Source organism: Dreissena polymorpha, chromosome 2, assembly GCF_020536995.1.
Source record: "Dreissena polymorpha isolate Duluth1 chromosome 2, UMN_Dpol_1.0, whole genome shotgun sequence".
Taxonomy (NCBI): domain Eukaryota; kingdom Metazoa; phylum Mollusca; class Bivalvia; order Myida; family Dreissenidae; genus Dreissena; species Dreissena polymorpha.
The window spans coordinates 6,931,429-6,954,421 of record NC_068356.1 but is presented as its reverse complement, the minus strand read 5'-3'; the positions used below and the strand labels follow the sequence as shown (position 1 = coordinate 6,954,421).

Sequence of the window (22,993 nt, the reverse complement as noted above, 5' to 3'; positions counted from 1 at the left end):
AGAAAGAGTATCTACAATCTGAAGGCCCAAATACTTAACCTTCTTAACATTTTTTATCGTATCGCCATTACAATTTACTGGAGACACTTTTAGTTTGCTTACTTTTCTTATTGGCCCAAACATAATATACGCTGTTTTGCCGAGATGTAGTGACAACTTGTTAAAAGCGATTTAGCGATCGCACCCATGCTTTTTGTGATTATTTCCTGCATCCTGTGTGTGTCTGCAACATTTGGCGCATTTCATTGGGGATTACGCTGAAAGATGACTGTTTTGGGATGCTTTTATTGAAGTACGGGGCTTTTGTCGAAATTTCACTTTCGAAACTCTGTTTTCCGAGGGTGCTTGCCTTTGGGCGAATTTTACTTTCTTAGAAGTTGAGAGACCATATATTTTGACTGCATTTATTGAAAGAGGACAGATTTATTTTTAAAATGATACCGGTCTTGCAAAATTTGATATATAGGAGATACAAGAGAAATGCTTTGAAAGTTGGCAGTTTTATAATGGGACCCTATGGGAAATGGAATTAGTGTAATATAGCCTATGACGATTTGACTTGCCGTAAACCGTTCAAGTTAGAAAAGCTAGAACAGCTTGTGGCATTTACAAATGGAACAAATCAATCGAAGACCCTATTTGTAAAGGGATGGTAGATGACAGGAGTTCTTTCTCTGCCTTGCGAGTTGAAAACTGTTCCACTACAAAATGGCCGAGGATGTGACCGTGATTTTTGGGTCACTTCAAGAATGCCTAAAAAGCCTTCGTGACCACGAAGTACAAACAAATACGAGATATGCTGTTGGCTACAGCAGCAAAGGCTTTGGTAAAAGAAGTACCGGTAGGTCACCAGCAGTCAAAATACATTTATTAATATAAAAAATGACTAGAGTTAGTTAAAACATGTGCGTTAATTGTGTTTCAATCGGTGTGTAGAATTACTGAATTCCAGATTAATATTAATTAGTTATCAAAATACTGCGGATATTAAGATAGGATCTTGCATAATTCACTGATGAAACACACAAGCAGTATCATAAATTTAAATTTGCCCCCCCCCCCCCTGACAGCCAGATTGTTAAATGAACAAGTGATGTCACGTTTAAACGGTCACATTTCGTGTTTGGCTGAAAAACTTTTACCAAAACAGTAAACATTTAAACGACAGTCAATATCAATATAATAAATATTAGCGTAGCCAACTAGCCATACGAAGTATATTGATGACGAACAGCGAAATCCAGGTACTTGCCCTACATCCGGGCTAAAGAATTCGGCAATAATTTATTTCTGATTGGTTAGCGGATGGCACAGACATGAACGGAAACTAACAGAAAATCTTCGCTACTTTCTGTAAATCTTACAACTTGGCAACAAAACAGTGCAATATTTTAAGTGATTGATTAGCCAAGAACATGTAAAACACTGCGGGAGCATGTTGAAAAGCAATATTTTAACCAAATTATATATTGATAATATTACGTTTTTGCTAGTTAACTAGTTTTTCATTTTCTGCGGTCAAACAATATGCGCATTGTATTTCATGTGCAAATACGTGCATTTGTTTCGGAGTGTCATTTTCCGAAACAGTATTTTTCATTGATTTTACATTATTTTCAACGTTCTTTAAATCGTTTTTATAGAATGACGAATACACATGTGGTGATACGGATGGTCTGTTTTATAATATTTTATAGTTTTAATATGACGTCAATGCGCGAATAGAATATGCACTGAATATAACTTCCAGAAATAAAATACTATTTTCAAGTTGGAAATGCGAGGGTACTGATGCTTTAAACGGACATAGGGATACCGTTTAAACAGTAACGTTTCGTTTATTTCATTTTGTTTAAACGTTTCGAAAATCTGTAAACGTGACACCCCTAGTACACCTATTGTGTTTGGTTTGACTTTTCAACAACAAATAATGACAAAAATATGCAGTTTGAAAAAATAACCCTCGTATAGGTTTTATAGGCATGGCAACATGTGTGTTCTCGATGAAAACGGTCACGCCCAGTGTTCAACAATCTTTCAGCAATAGGCATATAGTGCGTTTCATACCTTGTGTGTATATAATTCATTAACGAAGGTTATTTTTTCAAACTGTGTATTTTTGTCAATATTCGTTGTTGAAAAGTCAAACCATTCCCAATATGTGTTGCGTGAATGTTAACGTGCCAAAAATAATATTAATGTTAATTATTAAGCACTCTTGACAGCATAAGTTGCCTCTTAGCGGGTATTTCTGTAATTCTACCCAAGAACTTTAACGCCCCGGTAACGAAAACCCCGCTGTACAAACCTGTTTCATGCCATATCATTTAATTGTGTTTCACGGTGCCAGCAGTCAATATACAGGCCTTTTCCGCTCCATTTTGGGAAAACGCCACACTGGAATTTTGGGAATTTCGCGTCGTGAAACCCCCATTTTGGGAAAACAATTAATCGCAAAACCGGCTAAATTGGGAAAATTATCGCATGTAAATAGTTTTTCTTATATTTCAAAGAAGCCGTTAATTTTGATAAAATATTATAAAAAAATTACAAAATATTATGCAGGTGTTTTTAACCAGGTTTTTAACCAGGTTTTCCGAAGGAAAAAACTGGTTATTAGATTGGCGAATGCGGGCGGGCGGAACAAGCTTGTCCGGGCCATAACTATGTCGTTCATTGTCATATTTTTAAATCATTTGGCACATTTGTTCACCATCATTGGACGGTGTGTCGCGCGAAATAATTACGTCGATACCTCCAAGGTCAAGGTCACACTTTGAGTTCAAAGGTCAAAATTGGCAATAAATGAGCTTGTCTGGGCCATAACTATGTCATTCATTGTGAGATTTTACAATTATTTGGCACATTTGTTCACCATCATGGGACGGTGTGTCGCACGAAAGAATCACGTCAATATCTCCAATGTCAAGGTCACCACAACTTAAAATAGATTTATTTTGAAACAAACTTACAAAGGGGGTTAATTTTGTTTGTTCATTTCAAAAGTTCAGTTTGAGTTGTCTCCCTTAATCAGATTTTTTTTCACAATGAAAACCTGGTTTTGTGACAATTTTGTCCCTTGTTTTTATCTGATTTTGGGGAAAGGGCCTGGCCTTTTTTGAGGGGAACAAAATAGCTTGAATTGTCGGATTTTGGGGGAAATAAGGAAATTCTTAAATAATCAATTTGAGATATTTTACTGTTTTCAAAACAAATTCAAGGCAACAGATAATTTAATTATGCAATATTTTTCTATTTTCTACACTGGATCAGGTTAACTTATATATTTAAAGGTTTAAAAGTTTTTGTTTTTTTTTGGAATTGGGATTTTTTTTTTCAATTGGGAAAAAAACAACCAGATTTGCATTGGGAATGGGTCCAATATTCGGACCCGTGGCATAGGGCGGAAAAGGCCTTATATACTTCATTTATTCACATGCATAATGACAAGAGTTAGAAAAAGCACATTCTTCAATTGTGTTTCACGGTGGCAGCAGTAAATATACTTCATTTATTCATATGTACATCAGGCTTGGCGAAAGTGGAAAAACTCTGCTGGTCATCCGGACAGGCATTTCAGAAAATGTGCCGGTCCGTAAAAAATTTAGCCGGACCGAAAAAAACAACAACACAACTATGTACATTAACATAACCCTCTATTTCAGCTCAACAAGCCACTGCCAGTGCTTTATCCTAATAATTAAGATAACAGTTTTTCAATGTAAATTCTTCTTGATACAGATAGTCTGGACAATCTTCTTCAATTTCCATATCTTCTTCAGTGTCTAGCAATCTCCTTTTCGAATAAAATTGCGGTTATTAAACGGACACTAAATTGTAAAATGATAACATTTTTGGAGACCTATGACTAAAGCATGTTATAAAGATATCACTAGAACATTGTTTGTATTTTATAAACAACCTTTTAAAGCCATACTTTATAAGGAAATTCATATTTTAATGTCCTTATCTACTCGAAAAATATGTCAAAGCTATCAAGATCTCTTTTGCTAGAACGCAGTTGCCGATTTTGCGACTGAGTTTGAAGCAGGTGTAAGGGATTTGCTCTTCAAATTTTCAACTTTGAAAAAAAGAATGATTTGTTTGCATTCATTTCCCATTTAGCCTGTCGCCAGGACGGACATTCTTGTTAAACCTGCCTGACCAATTGGAAATCTGCCGGTCAGGACCGGCGGACCGTCAATTTCGCCAAGCCTGGTACATTTATGACAAGAGCTAGAAAAAACACATACTTTATTGTGTTTCATGGTGGCAGCAGTCAATGTACTTCATTTATTCACATGCACAATGACAAGAGCTAGACAAAACACATGCTTTAATTGTGTTTCACGGTGGCAGAAATCAATATACTTCATTTATTCACATGCACAATTACAAGAGCTAGAAAAAACACATACTTTAATAGTTGTTCACGGTGGCAGCAGTCAATATACTTTTTTATTCACATGCACAATGACAAGAGCTGGAAAAACACGTTTTAATTGTGTTTTAAGATGGCAGCTGTCAATATACAATGTACTTCATTTATTCGCATGTAAAAAGACAAGAGTCAAACATATCGTTTGATTGTGTTTAAGGTCACCAGCATTCAATATACTTCATTTATTCATATCCACAATGACGAGAGCTAGAAAAAAGACATGCTTTAATTGTGTTTCACAGTGTCAGCAGTCAATATAATTCATTTATTCACATGCAAAATGACAAGAGTAGGAAAAAACACATGCTTTATTTGTGTTTAAGGTCACCAGCCTTCAATATACTTCATATATTCATATTCAAAATAACAAGAGTTAGAAGAAACATATATATCGTTTACTTTTTTGTTACGGCCTGTTATTTATTTTATCAAAACATTACAACTCTTAACTAGAACTTGAGTTATAGACATAAACAAACCTTTTCATTAAGTAGATAATAGCTTGTTATGTAGCAAACATATGGTAAGAGTAGAAACATAATCAATTTATTTATATGTTCTTGTTTGTTATTGAATCAGGCTCAAATATTGTCAACAAGAAAAGGGTACAGTGGCTGAATGGGAAACCGTTCATCAGCCTTGGATTTAAAGTGTACTTTTGTCATCATGGCAAAAATTACCGACCAAACCATAATTCAAGATCTCCAAAGGTATTGTACTATCGACATAAGCTGAAGCAAAGTTGTGCAAATATATTTAGATTTTCATGAAGCAACTTTTTAGCTCACCTGTCACTAAGTGACATTGTGAGCTTAATTGACCGTGTGATGTCCGGCGTCCGTTGTGCCTGCGTGTGTGCGTGCGTGTGTCCGTCAACAATTTGTTTGTGTAGACAGTAGAGGTCACAGTTTTCATCCAATCTTTATGAAATTTGGTCAGAATGTTTATCTTGATGAAATCGGGGTTGGGATTGTATTTAGGTCATCTGGGGTCAAAAACTAGGTCACTAGGTCAGATAATAGAAAAACCTTGTGAAGACAATAGAGGTCACAGTTTTCATCCAATCTTTATGAAATGTAGTCAGAATGTTTATCTTGATGAAATCTGGGTTGGGATTGTATTTGGGTCATCTGGGGTCAGAAACTAGGTCACTAGGTCAGATAATAGAAAAACCTTGTGTAGACAATAGAGGTCACAGTTTTAATCCAATCTTTATGAAATTATGTCAGAATGTTTGTCTTGTTAAAGTCTGGGTTGGGATCCAATTTGGGTCATCTAGGGTCAAAAACTAGGTCACTAGGTCAAAGTTAAAAAAACAAACTTGTGTAGACAGTAGAGGTCACAGTTTTCATCCAAACTTAATAAAATTTGGCCAGAATGTTAATCTTCACGAAATGGGTTAGAATTGTATTTGGGTCATCTGGGGTCAAAAACTAAGTCACTAGGTCAAATAATTGAAAAACCTTACTTAGACAATAGAGGTCATAGTTTTCGTCTGATCTTAATGAAATATGGTCAGAATGTTTATCTTGATCATATCTGATTTTGGATCGTATATGGGTCATCTGGGGTCAAAAATAAGGTCACCGGGCTAATTCATGTAAAACCTTGTGTAGATGAAAGAGGTCACAGTTTTCATCATGTCTTAATGAAATTTTGTCAAAATGTATTAATGGATGAAATCTGGCTAGGGATTGTATATGGGTCTGATAGAATTTAAGTTGATGTAGCAAGGTTAGTCAGGTGAGCGATTCAGGGCCATCATGGCCCTCTTGTTGTATTATCCCCCCGGCGAAGGCGGATGGATATTGTTTTGGCGTTGTCCGTCAGTCCTTTCCGTCTATATATGTATGTGGTAAAACTTCAAAATTTTTCTGTTCTTTAACCACAAGGTCTAGAGCATAAATATTTGGCATACCAGTATATCATTGTCTAGTGTTCCTTGACCAAGATTGATACAACTATTTCCATAGCGTCAAAAAAGTCCCGACCTGTGGGCCAATGTGTTTCCCATATATGTATATTGTAAAAACGTAAAAAATCTCTGAAACCTTAAACATAGATATTTGGTCTGGAAGATAGTCAAGTTGACCTCCTATTCTTATATGTATAGTGTTTAAACTTAAAAAACATATTTTTCTCCGAAATGACAATGGCTTGACCATAGATATTTGGCATGAAGGCATGAAGCATCATCTAGGTGACCTCTACCAACAAAGGGCCCAAAGAAGATAATAAATCTCTTACACATGTTCAAAAGTCCTTATAAATGCTAATAATTAAAATGCCATACATTGCTGTTGGTAAAAAATCACAATGAAAGCTATTTTGTCGATAAAATGTTCTATTGACTTCTGTTGATTTCATAGTAGTTCCAGCCTGTAGAAAAAACGCTGGTCAGGTGAGTGATATATGGCCATCCTAACCCTCATTTTTCATGATTTAAGGAACATGGATACAGCAAAGGTGAGCGTGTTCATGCTCAACAGACGAAAAAATTAGGATGCCCAGCAAAGGTGCTGATCAAAGAAGGAATTATGCTTCCTAACAGTCATGTATGTATCTGTTAGGAATACACACATTTGTTAATTACGCATTTGTAAATTTGACATGGCCTTTTTTATGCCCCCAAAGGTGGGCATATAGTGATCACACTGTCTGTCTGTCCTTCTGAAATTCTGTCACACTTTTGGTTTAGGTTTCAAGAAATGTGTTTTTTTATTGAAATATTGATCATAGCAACTTGATATTTGGCATGCATGTGTATCTCATGGTACTGCACATTTTGAGTGGTGAAAGTTCAAGGTCATCCTTCAAGGTCAAGAAAAACAAAAAACAAAAATATTTTCAAAGCGGCGCAGTAGATGGCATTGTGTTTCTGGCATATAGTTTTTGAACTGTCCGTCCGTCTGTCTGTTCGTCAGTCTGTCCAAAAACTTTAACATTGCCCATAACTTTTGCAATATTGAAGATAGAAACTTGATATTTGGCATGCATATGTATCTCATGGAGCTGCAAATTCTGGAGTGGTCAAAGGTCATAATAAGGTCATCCTTCAAGGTCAAAGGTCAAATTTTGCAATATTGAAGATCTAATAGCAAGTCAATATTTTGCATTCATGCATATCTCATGGAGCTGCACATTTTAAGTGGTGAAAGGTCAAGGTCAAAAGTCAAATTTTGCAATATTGAAGATAGCAACTCGATATTTGGCATGCATGCTTTTCTCATGGAGCTGCACATTTTGATTGGTGAAATGTCAAAGTCAAGGTCATCCTTCAAGGTCAAAGGTCAAAATTTTGCAATATTGAAGAAAGCAATTCGATATTTGGCATGCATGCGTATCTCATGGAGCTGCATATTTTGAGTGGTTAAAGGACAAGGTCATCCTTCAAGGTCAAAGGTCAAATATATTGCTTCAAAGGGGCGCACTTGGGGGCATTGTGTTTCACGAACACAGCTCTTGTTTTTCAGATTTTTTTAAAATACTTCCATAAAATAATATTATTCTGTTTCAGAATGTACTGACGTCAAAACAAAAAAAAACTGTTGCCAGACAAGTAAGAGCCAACGTTGATGCTGGAACTAAAGGATTTTTGCTCAGATTGCCCAGCATTGAAGACCATTCATTTCACGTTACTGGAAAAGTAAGTTTCAACTGTTTCACCCTGACACAGCTTATAAAGAGAGATATCATGGAAAAGAATGGGTCCTTGATGTTTTCATTATAGTTTTTGATTCTTTAGGGCATGATACATTATCCAGTAGACCTCAACCACAATTCATAAAATTATGGCCCTGTGATCAAAATAAGCTCCGCACTGGTGGCCAATTTTATTCCTGTATATGTAAATGGTAAAAAAAGTCCCAAAATATTCCCAGAAAGAAACTGGAGGTAGAAAGTAATTATGTCAGATGCTTTTCAGTGAAACTATAACATTTGCATGTAAGTTTGCTTGTATTCATGTAAGTGACTCATGGCACACTTGGGCCTCTTGTTTGCTTTATCAGCACTTAAATGGTAAAAGTTTTTTAATTTTAATTACATTATGTGAAACAGATATCAGGCCTTTCCCCAGACATTTGCTTATGCACAGGTGTAAATATGCGTGATTTGTGTGGTACTGCGGTATCCCTTTGAATTTGTTTAATTTATAAGGTGCTACATTGAACCTTACTATACTTAAGACGGTTCACTTATTATTGTACAAATAATGTACAAATAATTAATATCTAAACAGCATTTGAAAGGCTGTCCAACCTTTTAATTTCACTGTGTCTTTGGTTGATTTTACATACATGTTCAGTGATTTTTTTGCTAAAATGTACAGCCGAATTTCGGCTGCTTCCCAATCGCAAAAATACACGTTTTTTCCCAAAATTCTGACCAAAATTTCCCAAAAAAAGCCAGACTTCCAAAAAAAAAAAAAAAAAATTTTTTTTTTTTTTTTTTTTTAGAAAGAAGTCTCATATAACTTAATTATAATTTCTTAAATCTAGGTCTCAACTTTATTTTTTTTTAAACATCTTACAAAATACATAACTTGAATTTAGTCATTTTTGTCCATAAATCATTCCCAAACTTGCCACTTTTATTGATTAAAAAAAAAACAATTTGACCAGACTCCTTTTCTAGAAAACTCCCTGAACATGCACTTTAAAACAATATCACTTCTGTTACTTATAATCCTATTTATAATGCTTAATTTTTCCCAAAAATTTCATGGTTTATCGCGCTATTTTTTCCAATTTCACGGTTTATAGCGCAAATTTTCCCAATTCAAAAGGCACAGGCTGTAACAAATTAAAGCAAAAAAAATCACTGATGTTGAAGCAGCAACACAAATTGGTGAGCACATGAAAGATTAAGGCACAGGGGTGCCTGGTGCTTAAAGCACCTGGGAAAAGGCCTGAGATATTTTAAAATAAGGGTTGTAGAAAGAAACTTTAAAAACTTTTGGAAAAGCAGAAGGAGATAAATATTGTTATTTATGAAACTTACACAAATAAAGAAGTTGCTTTCTTGAAGGAGGCTGGCTATGGGCAGTGCCTGGACAAAGAGGTTGTGCAAAAAATAAAGGAACTTGCAATGAAAGAGGGCATAACAAATGCCGCTGAAATGAAAAGTCACAATTTGGAATTTTGTAGCTTTTTCTTAATTTGGAAAGTACGTTTTACATGTACTTTATAAAGAAGGAAAAAAATCCCTGGTGTGTCCGTCTTTGTACTTCCCTTGGAGGTTTAAATAGAACAGGGACCTATACAAACTTTGTTTGTATAGGTCCCTGAATAGAACTTTTGATTTGTTTCTCACAAAGATCATACTTGTGTCTTGAAGAACTCCAATGCTCCTCTATCTAACTACTCTTGAAGCCACATTTATAACTTAATCTTAATGTCACTTGGTCAGAATATTAGACTAATTACTGAAGGTGTAGATAGCATATGGAAACATATAAAGAACTTTAAAAAAATTAAAATGATGTTTTTTGTTACAAAATCACCAAATTTTATGATGATCAAAATTTGATGCGACATGTTATAACTTTATGTAGTAAATAACTTAAATATTCCCTGAGAGACTTAATTAAAACATAAAATATGCCATCACTAGGATGTGTAGATTTGCAAGATATGATTTTCACTTGTGTAATCTACTAAAGTGTAGCAATATTTTTTCTCATTTGGGAATAATAGGTCTTTTTAATTGCTTGTAACTTAATTGCAAAAACCCATCTGAATATTATTTTATCTGCATTTGGTTGAAATGTTCAGTTTCAGTGCTCATTTGATTTGTTTACGGGCAGATAATGCGCTTTTGGAACTAAATTTACACATGTTTCTGTACTTATGGGCATTTTTCTTACAGTTGCTCCGAATTTTGTAATTTTTAAAATTGTATGCCCCCTTCGAAGAAGAGGGGGTATATTGCTTTGCTCATGTCGGTCGGTCGGTCGGTCCGTCCACCAGGTGGTTTCCGGATGATAACTCAAGAACGCTTGGGGCTAGGATCATGAAACTTCATAGGTACATTGATCATGACTGGCAGATGACCCCTATTGATTTTGAGGTCACTAGGTCAAAGGTATAGGTCACAGTTACTGGAAATAGGCATTTTAAGGATTTAGCATGGTTCAAACAAGGGAAACAACTACCGTTTATGCATGTTCTTTTTATTACAGCATTTGCCTCCCTTTAATTCATTTAAAATCTCATTTTACAGCAGAGATTCCAAATCTGACCTGTAAATGAGCCCCATATTTACTGCCAGTGCTAGGTTACCTATTCCCATTTGATCATTCTTAAGTATTGATATTGTAATGCTGCTGCTACTGCTACTACTACTACTACTACTACTACTACTACTACTACTACTACTACTACTACTACTACTACTACTACTACTTCTTCTACTACTACTACTACTTCTACTACTACAACAACTACTACCACCACCACCACCACCACCACCATTACCACCACCACCACCACCACCACCAGAAGGAAACAATCAATGATGTGACCTTCATATTAGCTGTGGGTTTGGTTGTTATGCTTCCCCAAAAAATTTTTGGGGGAGCATATATTCGCCGCTTTGTCTGTCCGTCCGTCGGTCCCTGCACAATTTTTGTCCGGGCTATTTCTCAGCAATTAATGACCGGAATTAGATGAAACTTTATGGGAAGCTTCACTACCAAGAGAAGATGTGCATATTATCAGCCGGTTCTGGTCGGATGATTTTTCACAGAGTTATGGCCCTTTGAAATTTTCCATTAACTGTACATATAGTGCAATTCTTGTCCGGGCTATTTCTCAGCAACTAATGACCGGAATTCAATGAAACTTTATGGAAAGCTTCACTACCAAGAGGAGATGTGCATATTATCAGCGGGTTCTGGTCGGATGATTTTTCACAAAGTTATGGCCCTTTGAAATTTTCTATAAAAATTCTTGTCCCCCCCAACTACTGTGCCCTCAAGACGTTTCCTTTGATCTGAATATATAGTGCAATATTGTGACAAAAAAACCTTTGGGGAGAATCACCCGTCTCCGACGGTTTCTTGTTTTTCCTGTTGTAAAGCAGTGTATGGCGGGGTGTGCATGGTGGGTTATTGAGCCCTGATCTGGGGACACTGGGCACTTAATGCATGTGCTTAATGTTGTCCCTGAATAGCCTGTGCAGTTTGCTCAGGCTTATCTTGGACAACACTTTCTGCTTATATGGAACTTTTAGTTTAAAGGAAGTCTCTTCTATACAAAAATCCGCTTTGTGTGGAAAGCGACATCCCTGATTAGCCTGTGTGGACTGCACTGGCTATTCTGGGATGTCACTTTACTCTCTTACATGAAGACCAGTTTTCCCAGAACGCAGCTAATATGTCACTCATCTTAACAGGAGGCTGGATTAACCCAGCCTATAGACAAGGAGCTATTAGATGTTATAGTCCAGCTAATATGTCACTCATCTTAACAGGAGGCTGGATTAACCCAGCCTATAGACAAGGAGCTGATAGATGCTATAGTCCAGCTAATATGTCACTCATCTTTACAGGAGGCTGGATTAACCCAGCCTATAGACAAGGAGCTGATAGATGTTATAGTCCAGCTAATATGTCACTCATCTTTACAGGAGGCTGGATTAACCCAGCCTACAGACAAGGAGCTGATAGATGCTATAGTCCAGCTAATATGTCACTCATCTTTACAGGAGGCTGGATTAACCCAGCCTATAGACAAGGAGCTGATAGATGTTATAGTCCAGCTAATATGTCACTCATCTTTACTGGAGGCTGGATTAACCCAGCCTATAGACAAGGAGCTGATAGATATTATAGTCCAGCTAATATGTCACTCATCTTTACAGGAGGCTGGATTAACCCAGCCTATAGACAAGGAGCTGATAGATGCTATAGTCCAGCTAATATGTCACTCATCTTTACAGGAGGCTGGATTAACCCAGCCTATAGACAAGGAGCTGATAGATGTTATAGTCCAGCTAATATGTCACTCATCTTTACAGGAGGCTGGATTAACCCAGCCTATAGACAAGGAGCTGATAGATGTTATAGTTCAGCTAATATGTCACTCATCTTTACAGGAGGCCTGATTAACCCAGCCTATAGACAAGGAGCTGATAGATGTTATAGTCCAGCTAATATGTCACTCATCTTTACAGGAGGCTGGATTAACCCAGCCTATAGACAAGGAGCTGATAGATGTTATAGTCCAGCTAATATGTCACTCATCTTTACAGGAGGCCTGATTTACCCAGCCTATAGACAAGGAGCTGATAGATGATATAGTCCACCTAATATGTCACTCATCTTTACAGGAGGCTGGATTAACCCAGCCTACAGACAAGGAGCTGATAGATGTTATAGTCCAGCTAATATGTCACTCATCTTTACAGGAGGCTGGATTAACCCAGCCTATAGACAAGGAGCTGATAGATGTTATAGTCCAGCTAATATGTCATTCATCTTTACAGGAGGCTGGATTAACCCAGCCTATAGACAAGGAGCTGATAGATGCTATAGTCCAGCTAATATGTCACTCATCTTTACAGGAGGCTGGATTAACCCAGCCTATAGACAAGGAGCTGATAGATGCTATAGTCCAGCTAATATGTCACTCATCTTTACAGGAGGCTGGATTAACCCAGCCTATAGACAAGGAGCTGATAGATGTTATAGTCCAGCTAATATGTCACTCATCTTTACAGGAGGCTGGATTAATCCAGCCTATAGACAAGGAGCTGATAGATGCTATAGTCCAGCTAATATGTCACTCACCTTTACAGGAGGCTGGATTAACCCAGCCTATAGACAAGGAGCTGATAGATGTTATAGTCCAGCTAATATGTCACTCATCTTTACAGGAGGCTGGATTAACCCAGCCTAGAGACAAGGAGCTGATAGATGTTATAGTCCAGCTAATATGTCACTCATCTTTACAGGAGGCTGGATTAACCCAGCCTATAGACAAGGAGCTGATAGATGTTATAGTCCAGCTAATATGTCACTCATCTTTACAGGAGGCTGGATTAACCCAGCCTATAGACAGGGAGCTGATAGATGTTATAGTCCAGTTAATATGTCACTCATCTTTACAGGAGGCTGGATTAACCCAGCCTATAGACAAGGAGCTGATAGATGCTATAGTCCAGCTAATATGTCACTCATCTTTACAGGAGGCTGGATTAACCCAGCCTATAGACAAGGAGCTGATAGATGTTATAGTCCAGCTAATATGTCACTCATTTTTACAGGAGGCTGGATTAACCCAGCCTATAGACAAGGAGCTGATAGATGCTATAGTCCAGCTAATATGTCACTCATCTTTACAGGAGGCTGGATTAACCCAGCCTATAGACAAGGAGCTGATAGATGCTATAGTCCAGCTAATATGTCACTCATCTTTACAGGAGGCTGGATTAACCCAGCCTATAGACAAGGAGCTGATAGATGTTATAGTCCAGCTAATATGTCACTCATCTTTACAGGAGGCTGGATTAACCCAGCCTATAGACAAGGAGCTGATAGATGCTATAGTCCAGTTTATAGACGAGGGTGTGTATGACTCCCCGAGTATGAAACAGCATCTGGAGCAGTACGTGCTGCGCTGCCATCCTGCCATCCTCCCGACCAACAGACGCTTCTACCCTACCATCAGGACCATACAGAACCATATGCACAAAGCCCTACGTATAAAATTCCCCAATGGCGAGCATAAAGTGAAGGTATTAAAGCTGACACATATTGATATTTCTAATGAGCTTTGCTCTGCGAAATCTGGATTTAATGCATGAGCTTACAACATGCCAATACACATTAAAATACAAGAAATTGTACTTTTTAGCTCACTTGAAGCCACCTACCTTGAAATGAAATACATGTTAATCAATAAATATAGATGCAATTTGAAAGTGTGCAAAACTGTCATTAAATCTATAGCCTAGTTGGCAAGTAATTTATTTATTTTTTTAATTTTAAGACCGAAAGTATACGTCCATTTTGACAAACGCGGTTATTTTTAAGTTTAAAAGCGTAAAAAAGACGGATTTCTACCATGTAACCACCAGATATATTCTAATTGGCATCGATAAAATTAAATCTATAGCCTAGTTAGCAAGTAATTTATTTCATGTATTTTTCAAACGGTACTGCTTTTAAAACCGAAAGTGGGACTTCTAGACGTACACGTTTAAAATATGTTTCTTATTTATTATGCCCCCCTTCGAAGAAGAGGGGGTATATTGTTTTGCACATGTCGGTCCGTCCGTCAGTCCACCAGATGGTTTCCAGATGAAAGCTCAAGAATGCTTAGGCCAAGGATCATGAAACTCGATAGGTACATTTATCATGACTGGCAAATGACCCCTATTGATTTTCAGGTCACTAGGTCAAAGGTCAAGGTCACAGTGACTCGAAACAGTAAAATGGTTTCCGGATAACTCAAGAATGCTTACGCCTAGGATCATCAAACTTCATAGGTACATTGATCATGACTGAAAGATGACCTCTATCGATTTTCAGGTCACTAGGTAAAAGGTCAAGGTCACAGTGACTCGAAACAGTAAAATTGGTTTCCGGATGATAACTTAAGAATGCTTACGCCTAGGATCATGAAACTTCATAGGAACTTTGATCATGACTGGCAGATGACCCTTATTGATTCTCAGGTCACTAGGTCAAAGGTCAAGGTCACAGTGACTTGAAACAGTAAAATGGTTTTCGGATGATACCTTAAGAATGCTTACGTCTAGGATCATGAAACTTCATAGGAACTTTGATCATGACTGGCAGATGACCCCTATTAATTTTCAGGTCACTAGGTCAAGGTCACAGTGACTTGAAAAAGTAAAATGGTTTCCTGATGATATCTCAAGAATTATTAGGCCTATAATCATGAAACTTCATAGGTACATGGATCATGTCTGGCAGATGACCTCTATTGATTTTCAGGTCACAAGGTCAAAGGTCAAGGTCACAGTGACAAAAAAGTATTCACACAAAGGCTGCCACTACAACTGACAGCCCATATGGGGGGCATGCATGTTTTACAAACAGCCCTTGTACTTAAATTTACTTTCATTTCAATGTGTGTGGCTTTAAGCAATTACTCATGGTAAGCTTATGTGATCACCTTTTTTTCGTCATGCGTTGTCTGTCGTGCTGCATCTGTCGTGCTGCATCTGTCGTCAACATTTACCTTGTTAACTCCCTAAAGGCCACATTTATTGTCAAATCTTCATGAAACTTAATCAGTATATTTGTGCCCTAGGGCTCATGGCCCTCGTGTTTAGAGATTTATGTTTCTGCATAATTCAAGTTGCAAAATACTTTTAAGTTCAATACAACCGCCGTTAAGCCGTTGTCTGACTGCCAGTATCTTCATTGAGTGAAAATCTTGTTTACTTAACATAAACTAGTGAATTATTAATTTTTTTTTTTAATAATAATACATCAAAAAGGTATAATAATAAATGAAATGCTACATGAGAACTTTGATCAGTCTAGTTGATTTTGCAAGTTTCAATGCACAACTTTACACTTGAAACTTGACGGTTAAAATTCTTAGAACACGGTACTAGCATAATATTCTGTAGCAGGTTTTTTTTCCACTTTTTGAGAAGATAGCCCATGGCTTTGGAATTGGGAATTGTATCGTCAATTTCATGAAATTGGGAAAATAAATTCATTAGCCTTTTTTCCCCGCGAAAAGTCCACTGATTAGGGAAATACTAAATTTGATATAACTCTTTATAATCATTCAAATTAAAAGAAAAAAATCATATAATACTTTGTTAGATGTAATTGAATTAAAACTGAGATAAAATACAAATAAGACTTCTTTCTAAAAAAAATAAATACATTTTTTTTGTTTATTTTTTTTGTTTTTGGTAAATTGGGAATTTTTTGCCACATTTTGGGAAAAAAGTATACTTTTTGGGATTGGGAACATAGCCGAATTTCGGCTATAAAATCAGGCCAAAAAAAAACCTGCTGTAGGAATGTCAATAATTGTGACAGGGCTGTTATTATTTCTTTATGTGAAACAAAAATGTACTTAACATCTTCTTTTACACAGGTTAAAGGCAGCAGGCAAAGGGCAGAGGGTAGCAAACGCAAACATAGAACGGTAAATATTTTCAAACTTTGGTTGGTTAGAATATTTTTTCCAATTTATTTTCTAAGTTAACCCTATTCCACTAAGAGGCAAACAGAAAATTGCTATGTGCAAACAGCATAAAACCAGAACAGCCTGCGAGTAACTCGCAGTCTGTTCAGGTTTTATGCTGTTTGCTGCTAATAGTATCTAAGGTTTGGAAATGAAGCCTTAACAACTTGAATCTAGTAAGAGGGTCTTAAATTAAATATAACTTTCCAAGGGACTACAAATGTGTTAAAATACGTATGTAAGTGGAAAAGAGTTTATTTGTACTGAGCAAAGGATATTTTCTGGAGCATTTTTTGCTTCCTTACTCCTTGACTGTTTATAGCCTCATGGTTTGATCATTATTGTAATATATGCATATTATGTAATCAGGGTGTAACAAAGAAAAAGGATCACTCCACAAAACACCAAACCAAAGTCAAACCACCAACACAATGGAATCCTAAGGTAAATAGATGCTTAGTTTTTTATGCCCCCGGATTGTCTGATCGGGGGTATATTGAATTGGTCTGTATGTCTGTCATTCTGTCCCAAAACTTTAACCTAGGTTAAAGTTTTAGTGTCATTCTGTCCCAAAACTTTAACCTAGGTTAAAGTTTTAGGTTAAAGTTTTGCAATATTGAATAACTTTTGCAATATTGAAGATAGCAACTTAGTTTAGTTTAAACCTATTTGTTTAAGCTCGATTGCATCGAAAGCCTAAGGCTTATATAAACGCTCTTGAGTCCGTTTCCTGGGCCTAGAACCAGTACTTGGTGTTTTTGGGGGAGATCTTAAGAACGCTCCCGCGGTGGGGATCGAACTCATGACCTCCTGGTCGCTAGGCGGCACCCTATCCATTACACCACGGCGACCTGTTAAGATAGCAACTTGATATTTGGCATGCATGTGTATCTCATGGAGCTGCACATTTTGAGTGGTGAAAGGTCAAGGTCATCCTTCAAGGTCAAAGGTAAAAAAAGTGGAGCATTAGGGGGCATTGTGTTTCTGACAAACTCATCTCTTGTTTGGAAATTATTTTAGTAGGCTCAATAAAGCTGTAGCCATTTCTTCTGTCTGTAAAGTGCCGGTTAATGGCACTTTTCCAATCAGCGAATAAATACATATTTCCTAATTGATCTTCTCAAGGAGTTATTGCTCTTTGATTTTAATATGTTGTTTTTTCATGGAAATGGAAATATGCACTTTCCTTTTAGTTTGACTATGCACATATTGTCAGTTCATTCTGCTCAGTAGATTTTCAGGGAATAATTTATCTTTGAATGATAATTAATTTCAATGTTTGATCCCAGGCACCTTTAGGTCGAATTTCATTACATTTTGTAAGCAGCATCTCTATAAGGTGGACGAGGTTTTCAGGTTGTTCTGCTTGTAAAAGAGTTATTGCCCTTTAATCAATAATTGACATTTTCTTATGAATTATATGTTTCTGTGACCTATTGATGATCCTGTGATCTGGATTTTGATACAATTTAATATTCAAAGTCCCTACAAGGTGGAAATGTACATATTATCATGGTGTCCTGCGCAGCAATTTTTATTCTTTCTAAAGTACTGGAAAAAAGGCACTTTCCCAAAATTGGGGATTTTTTTCCCAATTGGCGTCCAAACAAGTCCCAAATTAAGATTTCCAGGGTATATTTTTTCCCAATTGGCGTCCAAACAAATCCCAAATTAAGATTTCCACACTCGCACACACAAATATTTATTTTTTTGTAAATAAGGGCATACGGGCACTAATCACAAGATTTTGATTTAAATTTATAATATTAAGCATTTTATAGGAGTTTGTTTATTGCATGTTTCATAACAAAAAAGTTGTGATTGGAAATTTTTGCGTGATTAATCTTGAGATAAACAAGTGTAAATATTTGTTTTTGTGTTTAGGTTAACATTGATGGTACCATGATTCAACAACATTACATAGGTATGTTTCTTGCTGTAAAATCTGTATTAACAAACACGAGCCTTGCTCTGAGAAAATGAGGTTTAATGCATGTGTGTAAAGTGTCATCCCAGATTAGCCTGGGCAGTCCATGTGTGTAAACTGTCATCCCAGATTAGCCTGGGCAGTCCATGTGTGTAAAGTGTCATCCCAGATTAGCCTGGGCAGTCCATGTGTGTAAAGTGTCATCCCAGATTAGCCTGTGCAGTCCATGTGTGTAAAGTGTCATCCCAGATTAGCCTGTGCAACCCATGTGTGTAAAGTGTCATCCCAGATTAGCCTGTGCAGTCCATGTGTGTAAAGTGTCAACCTAGATTAGCCTGTGCAGCCCATGTGTGTAAAGTGTCATCCCAGATTAGCCTGTGCAACCCATGTGTGTAAAGTGTCATCCCAGATTAGCCTGTGCAGTCCATTAGCCTGTGCAGTCCATGTGTGTTAAGTGTCATCTCAGATTAGCCTGTGCAGTGTATTTGTGTAAAGTGTCATCCCAGATTAGCCTGTGCAGTCCATTAGCCTGTGCAGTCCATGTGTGTAAAGTGTCATCCCAGATTAGCCTGTGCAGTCCATTAGCCTGTGCAGTCCATGTGTGTAAAGTGTCATCTCAGATTAGCCTGTGCAGTGTATTTGTGTAAAGTGTCATCCCAGATTAGCCTGTGCAGTCCATTAGCCTGTGCAGTCCATGTGTGTAAAGTGTCATCTCAGATTAGCCTGTGCAGTATATTTGTGTAAAGTGTCATCCCAGATTAGCCTGTGCAGTCCATTAGCCTGGGCAGTCCATGTGTGTAAAGTGTCATCCCAGATTAGCCTGTGCAGTCCATTAGCCTGGGCAGTCCATGTGTGTAGTGTCATCCCAGATTAGCCTGTGCAGTCCATTAGCCTGGGCAGTCCATGTGTGTAAATTGTCATCTCAGATTAGCCTGTGCAGTCCATGTGTGTAAAGTGTCATCCCAGATAAGCCTGTGCAGCCCATGTGTGTAAAGTGTCATCCCATATTAGTCTGTGCAGTCCATGTGTGTAAAGTGTCATCCAAGATTAGCCTGGGCAGTCCATGTGTGTAAAGTGTCATCCCAGACTAGCCTGTGCAGTCCATGTGTGTAAAGTGTCATCCCAGATTAGCCTGTGCAATCCATGTGTGAAAAGTGTCATCCCAGATTAGCCTGTGCAATCCATGTGTGTAAAGTGTCATCCCAGATTAGCCTGTGCAGCCCATGTGTGTAAAGTGTCATCCCAGATTAGCCTGTGCAGTCCATGTGTGTAAAGTGTCATCCCGGATTAGCCTGTGCAGTCCATGTGTGTAAAGTGTCATCCCAGATTAGCCTGGGCAGTCCATGTGTGTAAAGTGTCATCCCAGATTAGCCTGGGCAGTCCATGTGTGTAAAGTGTCATCCCAGATTAGCCTGTGCTATCCATGTGTGTAAAGTGTCATCCCAGATTAGCCTGTGCAGTCCATGTGTGTAAAGTGTCATCCCAGATTAGCCTGTGCAGTACATTAGCCTGTGCAGTCCATGTGTGTAAAGTGTCATCCTAGATTAGCCTGTGCAGTCCATGTGTGTAAAGTGTCATCCCAGATTAGCCTGGGCAGTCCATGTGTGTAAAGTGTCATCCCAGTTTAGCATGTGCAGTCCATGTGTGTAAAGTGTCATCCCAGATTAGCCTGTGCAGTCCATGTGTGTGAAGTGTCATCCCAGATTAGCCTGGGCAGTCCATATGTGTAAAGTGTCATCCCAGATTAGCCTGTGTAGTCCCTGTGTGTAAAGTGTCATCCCAGATTAGCCTGTGCAGTCCATGTGTGTAAAGTGTCATCCCAGATTAGCCTGTGCAGTCCATGTGTGTAAAGTGTCATCCCAGATAAGCCTGTGCAACCCATGTGTGTAAAGTGTCATCCCAGATTAGCCTGTGCAGTCCATGTGTGTAAAGTGTCATCCCAGATTAGCCTGGGCAGTCCATGTGTGTAAAGTGTCATCCCAGATTAGCCTGTGCAACCCATGTGTGTAAAGTGTCATCCCAGATTAGCCTGGGCAGTCCATGTGTGTAAAGTGTCATCCCAGATTAGCCTGGGCAGTCCATGTGTGTAAAGTGTCATCCCAGATTAGCCTGTGCAGTCCATGTGTGTAAAGTGTCATCCCAGATAAGCCTGTGCAGTCCATGTGTGTAAAGTGTCATCCCAGATTAGCCTGTGCAGTCCATGTGTGTAAAGTGTCATCCCGGATTAGCCTGTGCAGTCCTTGTGTGTAAAGTGTCATCCCAGATAAGCCTGTGCAGCCCATGTGTGTAAAGTGTCATCCCAGATTAGCCTGTGCAGTCCATGTGTGTTAAGTGTCATCCCAGATTAGCCTGTGCAGCCCATGTGTGTAAAGTGTCATCCCAGATTAGCCTGTGCAGTCCATGTGTGTAAAGTGTCATCCCAGATTAGCCTGTGCAGTCCATGTGTGTAAAGTGTCATCCCAGATAAGCCTGTGCAGTCCATGTGTGTAAAGTGTCATCCCAGATTAGCCTGTGCAACCCATGTGTGTAAAGTGTCATCCTAGATTAGCCTGTGCAACCCATGTGTGTAAAGTGTCATCCCAGATTAGCCTGTGCAACCCATGTGTGTAAAGTGTCATCCCAGATTAGCCTGTGCAACCCATGTGTGTAAAGTGTCATCCCAGATTAGCCTGTGCAACCCATGTGTGTAAAGTGTCATCCCAGATTAGCCTGTGCAACCCATGTGTGTAAAGTGTCATCCTAGATTAGCCTGTGCAGTCCATGTGTGTAAAGTGTCATCCCAGATTAGCCTGTGCAGTCCATGTGTGTAAAGTGTCATCCCAGATTATCCTGTGCAGTCCATGCACATTTTAATCTGTGAGAACACTTAACACACCTGCATTTAACCCTATTTCCAAACAAGGCACACATGTAAAATTACATGCTTCTTGATTAAGAAATACTTATTCTTCATAATTATTTAAAATCCCCACCTGCTTTATTGATAGTGTACATTAATATATATATTTTTTGTATACAGAAACTTGTATTTAGAAATGTTGTGCAATATTTGTCTTTGTTTTAACAAGATTAAGTTTAGATATGAGATATTTCCCTATTTGTGTTATGGTATTTATCATTTCAATAATCTATTTTTCAATACGATATGAGAGATTCTCCTTTTCAATATGTGCTATGGAATTTGAATAATTTATTGTTCAACACCAGATGATACTGCAGACCATGAGGATGAGGTTGTACAGTGCCCACCAGATGATGAACAAGGTAAGGGGCTTTTGGGTAGCGAAATGAAGTGGAAGGTTAAATTCCCCCTGACCTCTGATTTTGGAAGTTGTTCCCTTTGATAAATATATTTTAGCCTTGCTTTGGGAAAACGGGACGGATTCATCTGTGCAGTTCATACAGGATAATATGAGACAACATCTTCTGCCTTGACTGGATTTGCTTATAGGAGAGACACCCTTCAAACAAAAATTCTGATGAAGCAGAAAGTGTCTTTCCTGATAAGACGTAAATGCATTAAGTCTGGTTTTCCCAGAGCATATTTAATTTGACAACAGAATGATGGGAATTAATTCAGTCTATCATCCGCAGTGCAGTCCCATTTTACTATGTGGATCTACCTGCATGAGTTACAGATCAAGTTTAATTTTTTTTCCAGTCCATTCAATTTTGGGGAAGTTTGGGCTCTACTATAACAGATTTTCAGACATATTTTGCTAAACACTTGCAGATATTTACCTGACTAGGTGTGGGGCTCTGCTTCCATTAGTAACAGATCAAGTTTGAGTTTTGTTCTGGTCCATAGATTTTTGACAAAGTATCGGACGTTGGACTAAACATTTTTCTTTAAAATAATACTTATCCAAATTTTTTTCCTCAACACTTTCAGATACGTGCTTATTTTTGGTGTGTGAATCTACCTACATGACCTAACAATCTAGTTGGAGTTTTGTTCTGGTCCATTGATTTTTAATGAAGGAACAAGCCTTAAACATTTTTTATCTATAAAAACACTTTTCTGAAAAGTAATCAAAAAGCTTTCAGATATTTACGTGATTTTTAGTGCGTCAGTCTACCTGTAGGATTTTCAGATCAAGGTGGAGTTTTATTATGTATCTGGAGTTTGGAGACGAAAGTTTAATGAGGGGGCATCTTTGCCTAATGGACACATCTTGTTATGCTAATTATTATAAAAACAACAACACTGTAAGTATTTCATGTAGATAATACAATTAAAAATTGGTATGAGCTTTCTAAAAAACAGAATGATTCCTGAAATTAGCAGTCTCAATTATATAATTATAATTTTAAAAATAATTATATTTAAATGAAATGAGTGAAGACAATACCAAATTTCGTCGGACCGACGGACATTTCTGATAGATTATGCCAAGGTCTGATCAATTTTGCAATTCCGTTGGACAAAATGTCTGACTTAAAAAT

The 22,993-nt window shown here is 37.7% G+C and overlaps 2 protein-coding genes across 2 annotated transcripts in view; both read left to right on the top strand.

The window, feature by feature from the left end:
• Window positions 1-3,259, top strand: part of LOC127865748 (ankyrin repeat domain-containing protein 40-like) — a 176,449-nt gene extending 173,190 nt beyond the window's left edge. Inside the window, exon 5 of the transcript XR_008042758.1 lies at window positions 2,592-3,259. The gene's annotated coding sequence lies outside the window, so the exon portion shown is untranslated. The remainder of the gene's footprint in view (window positions 1-2,591) is intronic.
• LOC127865611 (uncharacterized) lies at window positions 561-22,363 on the top strand. Its single transcript, XM_052405480.1, has 10 exons — window positions 561-841; window positions 5,021-5,151; window positions 6,889-6,996; window positions 7,959-8,087; window positions 13,943-14,179; window positions 16,531-16,581; window positions 16,990-17,064; window positions 18,505-18,544; window positions 21,755-21,811; window positions 22,356-22,363. Exons 1-10 carry the CDS (start codon window positions 709-711, stop codon window positions 22,361-22,363), a joined length of 969 nt encoding a protein of 322 aa, XP_052261440.1. The 5' UTR covers window positions 561-708.
• The last annotated feature ends 630 nt before the right edge of the window (window positions 22,364-22,993 follow it).

Bases quoted from the DNA above. Each gene is read 5' to 3' on its own strand.
- LOC127865611 (XM_052405480.1), top strand. From the start codon at position 709: ATGGCCGAGGATGTGACCGTGATTTTTGGGTCACTTCAAGAATGCCTA. The intron at 842-5,020 runs GTAGGTCACCAG...TTATTGAATCAG, and splicing joins CTTTGGTAAAAGAAGTACCG to GCTCAAATATTGTCAACAAG. The intron at 5,152-6,888 runs GTATTGTACTAT...TCATGATTTAAG, and splicing joins ATAATTCAAGATCTCCAAAG to GAACATGGATACAGCAAAGG.